This window comes from Fukomys damarensis, unplaced genomic scaffold (genome assembly GCF_012274545.1).
Source record: "Fukomys damarensis isolate Sample0158 unplaced genomic scaffold, DMR_v1.0_HiC HiC_scaffold_11, whole genome shotgun sequence".
Lineage (NCBI taxonomy): Eukaryota > Metazoa > Chordata > Mammalia > Rodentia > Bathyergidae > Fukomys > Fukomys damarensis.
In genome coordinates, this window is record NW_022900923.1 from 15,473,076 (window position 1) to 15,486,278 (window position 13,203).

At 35.8% G+C, this 13,203-nt stretch overlaps 1 protein-coding gene across 3 annotated transcripts in view; it reads right to left on the bottom strand.

Annotated features, from left to right (window-relative positions):
* Positions 1-3,897: 3,897 nt before the first annotated feature.
* Vamp4 (vesicle associated membrane protein 4) overlaps positions 3,898-13,203 on the bottom strand; it is a 42,021-nt gene continuing 32,715 nt past the window's right edge. For 2 of the 3 annotated variants that reach the window (XM_010644997.3, XM_010644996.2), the window contains exons 6-8: positions 11,545-11,624; positions 7,712-7,763; positions 6,149-6,454 (exon numbers count right to left, since the gene is read on the bottom strand). In XM_010644997.3, the coding sequence (XP_010643299.1) occupies positions 6,408-6,454; positions 7,712-7,763; positions 11,545-11,624 (179 nt within the window). In that variant the 3' untranslated portion in view covers positions 6,149-6,407. Of the gene's footprint in view, positions 5,730-6,148; positions 6,455-7,711; positions 7,764-11,544; positions 11,625-13,203 lie in introns of those variants that run through there. The other variant, XM_010644998.3, reaches the window with a different exon arrangement.

Below are 13,203 nucleotides of genomic sequence, written 5' to 3' on the forward strand. Positions count from 1 at the left end.
TAAAAAAAAAAAAAAAAAAAAAAAAAAGTTTCCTTTTAGACATAAAACACATTTACAGCATGCGGGTTAACTTAAAATTATATGGCATCTTTCCAAGCCAATTACCTTTAAGTATATTTTTAAGCACTGAAAATGAAACCAACATATTCCACAGGTAGACTTAGATTGTCACCTCTCAAATTGAGTTACCAAAAAATTGAGTTGTATACAGTAGTTTTCTTAAGCCAACAATTTAATCCATCACTACGAACAAATATTACTTAAAGGAGGAAGCGGTCTTGCTGAATTACAGGCAGGTTGTGAAAAAAATTAAGAAGTCAATATGAATCCAGTTTTGGGTCACACTAAATCGGAAAAGAGTAGTAATGAGCAGGTGAAGTAGCTGCCACAGACTGAGGGCAGTTCTTCTGCGAAATCTGAAACGAGTAGACATGAAAATGTTGGAAAGAAAACTCCATGACTCTGTGAACTGGAGAAGTCCAGCGGGAACAAGTCGGCACAGGCGCGCTTTCATGACAGACGACTAGGTGAGATTACCAAGGGATCATGTGCATAAACTGGACCAAGAGCACAACTCCGGAGCACTAGTGTTGCGTTAGGTTGGAGAAAAGCCCAGTAAAGTAAGAAAAATCAAGTCCCCAGAGGCACGTGCTGAGGGGTCCTGCTGCATCAAACACTGATGTGCAAAGACGGAGGCTGAGCAGGGACTGCCGGGCTTAGCAATGCAGAAGTGCGGAGGTCACCAATGACTTTCCCGAGTAAGACGTGGTGGGTACAGGCAAAGACTCGACTGAAGGGTTTCAGAGAATGTGCAAGAAAGAGCTGCGGACAGCTAGTACAGCCACAGCTTTCAAGGGCGATACAAGGCACAGATTCGGCGTGGAAGCTGACAGGGCCAGGGAGGAAAATAGGTGGTTGGGTTTTTTGTTTTGTTTTGAAGCAGTAGCAAGCCTGTATGACGTCAGAAAGCTCCAGGAGGAGGCGCTCCTTCCCGTTTTCAGTGTTACTCAAGGGCCCCTGTGGGTGATTTTTAGATTCGCTGGTGATGAGGCCCCACTGCTTAATAGGTGAGTGCACGAGGGCACTGCCCTTGTGCAACTGGGTGCTGGTGAAAATCTCCTCCTACATCGATATCTAGAAAGTGCACCAACAGTCACTGCTGTACAACAGGGCATTTAATAAGCATTTACCAAGTATGACTGTCGGGTTTCAACAGGGTCTGGGCTCCCTGCCTGGTTCTCTCAATGGTTGGCAGGTGTCAGGTTTTCTGATTGGGATGTGAGACAAATCTACCTACCTTCTCTTTTAGCATGAGTAACCCGCCACTTTTTTTCTCCTATAGTTGATTTTATGCTCAGAAATTCCTCCTAGATTTCATTAGTAGGTTATACACTGGATATACTTTTTGGTGAAAGAAAACCTTTTTTCTATTTTTTTTTCATGTATCTGGGAAACCAGAATAGGGTAAATCAGGGGTGATTATGCAGATGTTATTGCTAAATGTTATACTTTGAAGTTAAGACAACATGTAACACTGAATAAGTCAAAGTGCTTATAATTTGTTTTCTACGAAATAGTTTATTGTTTACTGTGGAGAGGCTACAAATACATATCTGATGTGAACACAAAGGACCGTACTTTGCAGCACTGGTAAAGAATGGTTATGAGGAACTGAGAAACTGGAAAACAGGGCACACATTTCCCACCATACATCTTAAAATATCAAAGGCACTTACCAGCAAAGGTTAAATTAAGGAGTGTGAAATGTAAAATAATGAATACACCCAAGGCATAGAATTAAGTGCGTAAATTTTCCTGTAGTTTGATTTCTGGTATATTACTAAAATCTCAGATTTATGCAATTGACTCTGTAGCCTTAAAACAATTAGCACATAATTAAATTTCATTACCTCTTCAATGGAGTATTATACAACCAGAATGTTTCCGTACTCGATTGCTGTAAGAACATTTCTGGGTGAAGACTAAAGGCCCCACTGTTATGTCCATCGTGTCTCTCTGCTTAACACGGTGCAAGTCAACTTCCACTTCCACACCAGCACACCGGAATCTCTGTGACTTCCGAGGCACAGTCATGCAGCACTTTCATCTGTCACCTGCCTCAGAAACATGGTGTGCTCCTGACTGTCACAAGCTTACATTTATGCTTTATTACAAGGCAGTCATACTTTCAATTCCTACTTGCTTGTTCTAAGCAGCTTCTTAGGATCATATCCAGAATTAAAGTGCATTACCATCCCTATTTACTTGATTTCCAGGGGGGAAAAATATCAGTATGCCTACCATCAAACTTTCCAAGAAGGCCCAGGTAGGTGTGGTGGTACTGGCCTTTTATCTCAGCTATGTGGGAGGCTGAAGGCAGGGGGATTACTTTAGCCAAGGAGTTCAAGACTAGTTTGGGCAGCAGAATCATGCATGTGTGCACATGCATGCACACACACACAAGGACCTGAACACACAAATGCCCAAGCCCGACTCACATCAGTCTAAAGGTGGTGCCACTTGTCTACAAATGGAAAAACAACAATGGAGGGATGAAGACATACAGCACCTTTAGCTCCGATGATCCAGTCTTTACAATGGTTTGTGGCAATTTCCTGCACACTGCATTCTCAAATGTATTTAGATTGATTCATGATCTTACTCCCCATTCAAGAGAAAAATAAAATAGGCTCCAATCACATTTCCAGGTGAAAACACAAAATTAGAACAGTCCTCAGCTTAGTAATACTAAGTCTCAAAATAATTAAGGACATCTAATGACATCCATTCTCAATGTGGGTAAGCAATTTCTTGCATAATTCCTAATCATGGTGAATATACACCATGATGTACAATGTCACTGTGGGCTACAATGCTGACAGGGCATTAAACATGTTTAAGAGTGTACTGGCAATGGCAGATTTCAATTTCTTTTTGTTCTCTCCCCTTCAGTTTATGAGTTATTTACAGAGTGCTCTTACATGCTACATATAACTGTAGGATGCCAATTTTTTGCTATAATAAGGTCAACATTATAATTTTCTAATGCAGAGTATAGAAATGCATAGGAGGACTATAATATAGGCAATCGACAGTGAGCTAACATAAGGTATTTCTGTATCTGATGTATATTATCCTCTGAGTTTAATGTGCCATCTTCAATATTGAACTTTCCTTTAATCAACAAATCTCCTAGTTTATAAAATCTTAGGATAATTTCCAGTGAACTTTATCAAGATAGAAAAGCCAAAGACTACAGATACTGAGTTCTAATCAGAAGGAACCAGTTACTCAGCACTATAAGCATCCCAGAATTGCTGTAAGCCAATTGACTTCTGAAATTTAATATAAACTACAAGGGTATGTTTCAGGCATGAAGATAGTGACCTGATTTCACTGGTATCAACTAATGTTTGCAAAGCTACTTGAGTTTTTCTTTCAATCTTCATTGTTGTGAAACAAAGATAGTTTTGATGGTGGCAAACCTCATTTATTCATTGCAGGATGACCAAAGCTCAATGAGAGAAAGAATGATTAAAGGAAGAAATGAAGTTAGGCTGGCTCAGTGTGAATGACTGTTTCTCCTGTTTTGATCATAAGAAGGTTCATGTGTTCACTGTCACCACGATAATATCATAAATATGCCAGGAATTTTAAGACTTTCAGAATTAAGATCAAGAAAGCCAAAATGATGAAATGAACTAAGCCACGATTGTTAAAAAGTTCTAATCGTCGTACATCCACCACTGGAAGTCTCAGCAGAAACATATTTGAATACAAACAGCTATGTATATACAGTTATGGTCATATAAATATTTCATTTTCATGGTTACAAATTTAAAAATAATTTCATAATTTTTAATAGTTTCTTCAAAAGTGGCATACTTTATTAAAAGAAACAATGGAAATGCGGAGTCTTTTAAAGACATAATCTTCATTTTCACTAACAGGTAGAGGAGCCAGATTTCTATACCAATTAATAGAAAATGAATCACCTACAGGTCTAGTTCCAATACAAATAAAGGATACATGTATGTATATTAGGACTGATTCTGCCCATTCCATTCCAGCAGTCCCATTCTTGAATTATCAGGTACTGAAACTCTAAAAATACTCCCTCTTTCCTAGGTACCCTCTTTAGTCAAAGATTTTTTAGCAGTTCATATGCTGTTCACTTAACTGACACTACAGAGTGAAGTGAAGAACCAAGACTATAATATGTAAGATCTCTATTGCTTTTCAAATGCTCTAACTATAAAATTTAACACTTATAACTTTATATTGTGCAAGTGTCTGACTCAATCTGCTTTCTTCCTTCAAATTTCTAAACAGAATACTGTTTCTTAGTATTAGTACTGTAGAATTAAACATACACACAAAAACATCCAGGTCCCATGTTTTATATATTTTCAATTAAAATGGCCAAAGAAATAAAATCTGTTACATGGGACCATCACTTCCCCTTTTTACATATTGGTTCTTACCATGAATGCTATTTCTGATTTAAGATGCCCATGTGCACAAGTTTCTACAAAGTCTCCAATTGTATTGTAATGGTTCCTCCTCAAACATTAGTATGCATTTCCATTTTGACTTGTGTGCACAAGGAGGCTGGCACATTTTAGACTACACATTTTGTCATTATAAAAGCAGCTAAGGATTAATGGCGACCACTCAGCATTTGACTACTGGCTGGCTGATTCATCTACGTTCAGATTATCCATGCTCCTGACTTTGGGTGTCATCACGGTTGGTTTGGAAACTTAATTGTGCAGTGTGCATCTCCCCAAGGATGATGAAGATAGAAAACGGAAAACTGATGATTTTGCTGGCTTTAGTGCTTCTGGTAAAAGAGTTACAATTACAGAGAAAAATGAATGATGAAAATAAAGGAAAAAGTTACAAATGGGTTTCACTTACATTAGGACTAGTCCCTCCTTACTGGAGTTTAACTGGCAACAGATTCGACCATGACTGGCAGCTCTATTTTGATCATTTTAAAATACTCCAATGACATTCTCCAGCAGTTTGATGAGCTTCAGTTTTATGATGCCATACTATGTTTCTCACAGTTTAACTTTCCCATTTTTATAGTTCAAATACCAGAAAATAAATCCACTTTCCCTTATACAGTCAAAAATAGGTTTATTGGAATGTTTTCAGTTATAATCGAAGGCAGAAACATTTATTTTTGTTACACCCATAAACATGTGGAAACTGCTTACAGAGCCATCCTATTATAAAAAGAATGGTATCCTTGCAAACATTGGTGGAATGGTTATGGATCTCTGTTAGCATAATGATTGGGTTCTCTACATAGGCTTTTGGACCCCAAGCCTGACCCCCTTCTTGATGCAATGATGTAAGACCTTAAGCCACTAAAATATTAGTATGAAATACTGTCAGTGTTTGACTATATACACAAATAATGAACGGGCAAGTATCCAGTTTCAAATTGGATCCTTGGAATACAGCAAAATAGTTATCTTTGCTTTATACAATTATTCAAAGTATTTTGTTGAAAGGGAAGAAAGAAGATAATTGGACATTCTCAATGCTCCAATTTGAAGTGATACTTGCCTCTTAGTTTCTTGAAAAAGAAGTTCTGAAAGTTATATACATAGGTTTCATTTAAATTACACAGCAATCTTTTATTATTATTTTCTCAGATCTTGTTTAATGAGGAGCTCTGTCATCAGATCAAGTATGGTATTTCACAACTATAAGAACTGTAAGAGAAAGAAAATAGAAAAAATATATCAAAATTAAAAAAGGTCAAAATATATTCATATGTTGTTAGAAGCAATATTCTTAACTGTAACTGTGTTTCAGAACAGAGTTATTGCCAGGCAGGGTCATGCACTCTTATAATCCCAGCATTCAGGATGCTGAGGCAGGGGGACTGCTGTGAGTTTGAGGCCAGCCTGGGCTACATAGTGAGTTCGAGGCTAACCTAAACTACACAGCTGTACATAGCTTTTGGTTTCAAGAGACCAAAATAACAAACAAACAAACAAATAAACCAAAAGATGAAAGGGGTTATGAAGACTGAACTTTTATCTGATATTTTAATAGATAATAAATAAGGAAATACAAAAATATCATAAAACAATGCGAATATCTAACACTGGCATCTTGATCAAATAAGTTATGGAAAAATGAATGGCATGTGGTGGCTAAAATATTGAAATGATGACATGGGAAATAGTCACAATGATTAGAAAAAAACACCTTGTTTTTAAATAAATGTTTATTAATAGGAAGACTAGAATAATATCCAATAGTTATATTAATAGCACCTATCTCTGTGTGGTAAGAGTACAGTTGAATTTTATTTTCTTCTTTATGCTATTCCAAGTTTTCCATGTTGTCCACTATACATGGTTGATTCCTGTTATTTGAGATAGTTATGTTCTATACTTAACCACAAACGCTACATACTGAACCACTGCTCCTAGGGAAAATAAAGGGTTAAGTTTTTGTGAGCCCCTGGTTACATTTTTATCAACCAATCAACATATAATCTTGTTTTATGTATGTTTTAGAGTAATGTATATCATTTAATATACATTATTGATTCAGCATTATTGAACTCAAGGCCAAAAACACTGTAACCCATGCCTAAAAAAGGTTTACCTAACACATGTAGTTTTTGTTCAGGGACCTTATAGCCTTCTTGCACTTGATAACACTAGACAGCACTTCAGGACTAAGACTGGGGGCCATTTTAAACCATAAAATCACAACAGACAGCATAAACATGTGGAAAATGTGGCACTATGTAGACTACAAAAATAATACTTTTAAAGGTAATTAGACAAGAAACAGAAAAGCAGACTGCATTATTTGAACCTCAGGTGAAAACCTGCTGGTCAGGAAACTGAAAATTCTTGTTGCTCTGAACACTTCTGCAAATGACTAGAAAATCAACCTGAGTACTGATTTGGGGCTTAAAAATAAAATTCAGCTAGTAAGTGAATTCATAAACAAAGAATCCACAAGTAATGAGACTTGGCTGTATTTCTTTGTAACAAAACTTTTTGTTTGTTTCAACAGAATAGACTCATGATGTTTTTAAATGATTATTTTGAGACACTTTCCAGATGTTTATAAAATCTCTGTAAATACAGGTAAAGAGGCCTTATGGAAAGGTAACTACTAAGAATGATTTGGCTCTAAAAGGATATTGAAGAAAAAGAAGAGGAAGAAATTATACTTTAAAATGAAGTGCAAATTCAAAACAAAACAAAACATAACACAACAGAAAACATCACCTGGAGAATTTAACTGCATTTGTCCTTCCCCAACAAGTATTATTGCACACATTACAAATTGTTATACCTGAAAGTGAACAGTAAATGAAAAAAGAATATCTTCCTAAGTGCAATAAAAACTGGATTTGGCATTGAACAAATCAGCCCTCTATTCCAGGGTGTGGGTGATGTGGAGGAGACAGATTCCTCTTGAGAGGCTGACAAAAGAAATAGACTTTGTCCCCTGAGAAATGTACATGAGCATATTTATGTAAAATTTAGCATGCATTTTCAGAGATCCAAAAATTCTAGGTTAAGGATCCTGACTCAGATTAGAACTCATTACTGAATTATGACATTAGACATGCTAGGTCAGCTGAAAATAAATCAAAAGGGAATTAAAGTCAACTCCAAAACAAAAAATAACCTCTAGAAATAATAATCCAGTAAGTACTTACTTATGATCATTAGCAAGAGGAAAACAGCAACCAAAGCCATGATGGCTTTTATCTACAACACAGAAAAAGGCATATGAAGGATATTGTTTGACTGCTAATACAGCCAGGACTGTTTGTCCTATACTTATTTATATTAACTCATCAATAATAGCACATTCATTGAAAAGTTCTCAATTTGTTTCTCATATGAACTTGCTGGCTGTTTTGCAGCCTTTATTTAAAAAAATTTTTTATGTTGCACTCTATGATTTCTTTTTTCCCTCATTAAGTTTATTGGTACATTTTAGGTATACAATGCAGTTACATTCATCATTAGGATCCTGTACCTTTACATTATGTATCAGGAATGTTTCCCTCAAAATTGAGTCTTTCCTTGGCTGGCTTTTATAGTTCAAGGCTATACTGCATAAAAAACAATAATGAAGACTTTATGGACCCGGACTTTTTTTCATATACTTATTTCTATGTGAGGCTAGGAAAAGTACAGTATATGAGATTTTTCCAATTCTGTTCAAGTGTCAGGATGTGGCGATTAACAGAGGCAGCCAATCCAAAAGGTTTAATACACAGTGGTCCTAGCTTATCTGAGGGTGACAGCTTGTGAAGGTGTCCTCAGTAGATGCCCGAAACCCCAGGCAATGCCAAATCCTACATATACTGTGTTTTTTCCTAGGCATGTGTACTGCTGATAAAATTTAATTTATAAGTTAGGCCCAATAAGAGATTAACAATTAATAATAGGAACAACTCTATAACAATAAACTGTAATAAAAGTTAAGCGAATTTAGCCTCTCTTGAAAAAGTCAAGACAGATATTACTATTTTGGGGGCCATGGCTGGTCATGGGTAATTGGAATTGTGGAAAGAAAAACTACTGGGATGGGTATGGGGGTGCTACATATAGGGCACTTATTCTCAAAGCATATGAGCATAACTTAGTTTTTTCTCTCTTTTCTCCATGGTGTTTGAAGCTCTATTCCAACAAATACAGTTTAGATTCTTCACGAATAACCTTATTTAATAAATATCTTGCCTAAGACTATTCTAAGTGTCACTTTCACAGGTGAGATGAGAAACCTTACAATGTCAGTCAGTTGCTGGACATTTTAAGTTCATGTTATCCTCCTATGTAAAACTGTTATACTGACCACTTCATCTAAAATGCATAAAATTGTTTAATTTTTTAAATTAAAATCCATCTTTTCATAATTTTTGACTTGATTAAAAATGGTTTCCTCAGAAAAAAAAGATACCATTATAAACAGATGAAACATTCTAATGAGTATCACAAATAGAAAAAGGTAGTTAATGAAATGTTTCTAAAAATAGAATGACTGGTGACACTTTTGTGGGATTACGTTCATGACAGTAAGAGTGATCTGGAGAATATATGAAAACTTTGCAAAATGAACATCAGCACCTATTAAAATTATTAATTATGATAACCAAAAAATGTAGAAAAACTCAAAATGTAGAGAAATAGGAGGTATATTTTCAGTAGGAATCTGGGCCCATATTATGCTATAAACTAACTTAATTTAATATGAAAACACTGCTAAAGAAATCTGGAATTTTATAGTAGTTTTTCCACTCTGCCCAAAACATACATTACTTTGCCCTATTTAAATGGAAGTATCAGTATCAATTTTTAAATATCTTAATGAGTAGTTTTCTTCTTTGGGTTTCTAACACTGGGCAGGAAATGTTTCCAGCTCCAAATGGCAGTATTTTACTCATGCATGTGCAAAGCACTCTTCTTTCATATGCCGCAGACAAACTCTACCATTAAACATAAAAGAGCCTAACAGCCTCGCAGGAACATAAGAGGTATCCGCAATTTTCCCTCCCTGCTCCCTGGAAAACTTACTCACTTACTTGTTTTTAAAGCCAGGTTTATTGAGATATTCTTTACACAGAATAAAATTCATCCTTTTAGAGGTACATTTTGATGGGTTTTGACAAATACACATATTGTTCACCGCCATCACGAGCAGATAAGAGTGGCTATTCCTACCACTGTCCCCTCAAATTCCCTCATGTCCAGCTCGTATCAATTTTCACCCACTCTTCCCCCTTTTAGACACTGGCAACTCCTAATTTGTGTTCCAACTCCTGTTCTGTTCCAATATCTTTTCTCATAAATCTCTTCCTAAATCACCACTGTAAAGTTAACCCTGAAAAAGGGAGCATGAGAAGGCAGTCACAGATAAACAATAGCACAGAGAATGTGGGGTTCAGTGAGACAGAAGAAAAACACACACCAGAAAACAACCAATGGAAAGCGATGGCTGCTCTCAATGAGCTTTAAGTTACAGAACAATGCTCATGACATGGATGATGCTATCAGTGATTACTAATGGCCATATAGAGCCTGTGAGAAACATAATTCCATTTTTAAAGTCTTTTTAAAAAGCGATTCCTTTGATTTGAACCATCATAAATTACAAAACAAAAAAATCTTTAGATATGGTTAAAAATTCTAGGCAAGATGCATACTTTGACTATCTTTTTGTGGCTCTATGAATGGGGCATGTGTGTTAAGGGAAGAAGAGGCGAGTGGCTCATGAATTTTTTGTTTTTCTATACTAAAGTACAGAAAATTGTGCTAAAAATAAACAGAAAATTTATTCTTTAAAGAATAAAGAATTTAGGATAGAAAATTTAAACTCTAGACAAGGGGACCAATGACATACTTCTTTCTTTCCTCAATTCTATTTTTGGAGGAACATTCAGCAAGTACACAAAACTAAGTACGTCTAAGCAACTCTTGGAAGAAATCCTTAGCATATGGCAAAGTCAGGTTTTAGAAAATTAATGCTGAACCTGAACAAAAGCAACAATCTCATGTCTATATTTTTATCAAAGCCAAAAGTTTTACCTAGAATCAAGAAAAAAAAGTGCCACCGCCTGCCTTGCAAGCACAAGGTCCTAAATTTGATCCCCGGTATCAAAAAAAAAAAATTTTTTTTTTTTGTTCACATGACATGAAAGTAATTAAAAAAAAATCTTAAAAAAGAAACATTTACTGTTTAATGATTAGTAGTCACATTTGATATACGCATATTTTTCTTTTTGGAAGTACTGAGGATTCAACCCAGGGCCTTTGCACTGAGCTATATCACCAGCTCCTTTTATATTTTAGGTTCAGTCAGGGTCTCACTAAGTCTCTAAACTGCCTGAACTGGGCTCAAACTTTCAATCCTCCTGCCTCAGCCTCTCAGAGTTTTGAGATAACAGGTATGTGCCACCATGCCTGGCTAGCTGCATTTTATTTAAGAGTAAATTCATTTCATAAAATGTTCTGCAGATATCTATTAATGTCCAGTGATTCTTTTCCTTGTTAACAATTTCTTTTACTTCTTATTTCTCTATAATAATAAGGGATAATGGGATGTTCCCCCCTTGATCCCACTTGGTATAAGAGAATCTGACCTAAAAACTGCTTCATTTTTCCCTCAACATAAAATCCTATTTTTCTCTAGCTCCCATTTCATCTAAATGTCTATGTAGTGATACAGTATGCTCCTAAAGTGCTAAAATAAATTATAAAAATTGTTATAATAAGTCTAGAGGTAGCTAAGTTATTAATAAAATGTGGGTTACTTTCATGAAGAAATCTATGCAAACATGCTTTTAGGTACTGCTTGATTCGTCTAAGTTATTCCTGTCTCAAAAGTAATTAATTCAAGTAATATTTTTTTACCATATTCCAGGTTCAAAAGATATAACAACAGTTATAGTACCTAGCCTCACGAAACTTACATCCTACAGGCCCAAGTTGAATACAACTTGAGATGCTAACTGATCTGCCCAATATCTTTTGATTTACTTACTTTGCAGCCGCGCCACCACATTTGCCTTCGAAGCTGTTTGGATCTGTTGCTAAAAGCAGTTGCATTATCCGATAAGCTTTCTATATCACATAGAGGATGGAGAGAAGGATTAAACGACATAACAGGATTCTTTTATCTAGTCACACAAAGACAAGAAAATATTAATTTCTACTTCTGCAAATTTATTTCCTTTTAAGCATGAACACAACATCCTTCTCCTCCTCCTCCACCCACAAACTCTGCAATTCTACATTGTAAAAAAGAAAAACAAAAACAAAAAGCAAAACACAGCTGCAGGTCAGTTTGCCTAATCTACTTTTACTATAAGATTAAGAGAAGCACTCCCATGGCCTCAATGCTTAAATGAATTCAGGCAAGAAATTACTCTTAAAAATATGAATACTAAATAGAAAAACCAAGAGATAGATCTTTTGCAAATGAGAAGGGGACCAAGAGGTAGAGGGAGAAGAGCAGAAGGTGACATAAAAGAATTAAGATGTGCTGTGTACATGTACCAATACCCAAAGATGAATGTAATAATTATATGCTGCAAACATGTACTAATAAAAATTTTAAAAAGACAAAAAAATACAAACAATAGGGGCTGGAAGTATAACTTAGTGGCAGAGTACATGTTTTGCATGTGTAAGGCCCTGGGTTCAATCCTCAGCACCAGAAAAAACAAATAAAAACTTGCATATCTCTAGAGAAAAATTATATTGGACTCCAAAACAACTGATTTTTGAAGAAAAATAGTACGAACTCTAAAAGTTTCTAAATAAGTTTTTTAGTCAAGCAAGTCTGTCCAGAATTAATCAGGTATTCAGCCATTCATCAGATAATGTAAGTGACTAACAAGTGTCAGGAAGCTTATGAGCACATAAACTAATACCTGTCAGTAAAGAAAAGTTACTGAATTACCAGAGAAGGCATGAATCATCAGTCAGCCAGCCACACATCATTCATGTGGCCACATGTGAGTGCCTAATCTGTGCCAAGAACTGTGACAGGGGCTACAGAGACTAACATCTGCCACTAAAGAAGTGTTACAAAGTTACTAGAGAATGCATGAATTAGAAAGGTCAGCTAAGTCTGGAACAAGTTTTGAAAAAAATGGTTAGACCATTATGCCTTAAGATGGTTAGAAATATCATAAATGTGTGTTGCAGTTTGTCAAATGCTTTCTCTGCATGTATTGAGATGAATATGAGTTTTTGTCCTTGGCTCTATTAATATAGTGTATTACATTTATTGATTTGCATATGTTGAACCATCCATGCATCCCTGGGAGGTATCCCACTCAGTCAGGGTGTATGATCACCTTAATTACCCATGAGAACCTAGAGACATTCATAGCTAAATGGATGTACATTGAGATGATGCTCTTAAGTGAAAAAAAAAAAAAGGACACCTATGTGTAAATACCAAATAGTTTCTCTAGTGTGAGAAACTGAAAGTGTAAATAAGGACTAAAAGGTATAATAGATAATGTGAAATAGGAAGAAAAGGTGCAAAGGGGAAGGGGAAGTGGGCAGGGTAGGGGAAAAAGATGGGAATGGAATTAACATGAGAAAAAGAAAAAATGGAAACAAAGTCTTTGTACATAGCTGGGGGGTGTGGAGGGGTTGAAGGGAGGGCAAGAGAATGGCGAAAAATAAA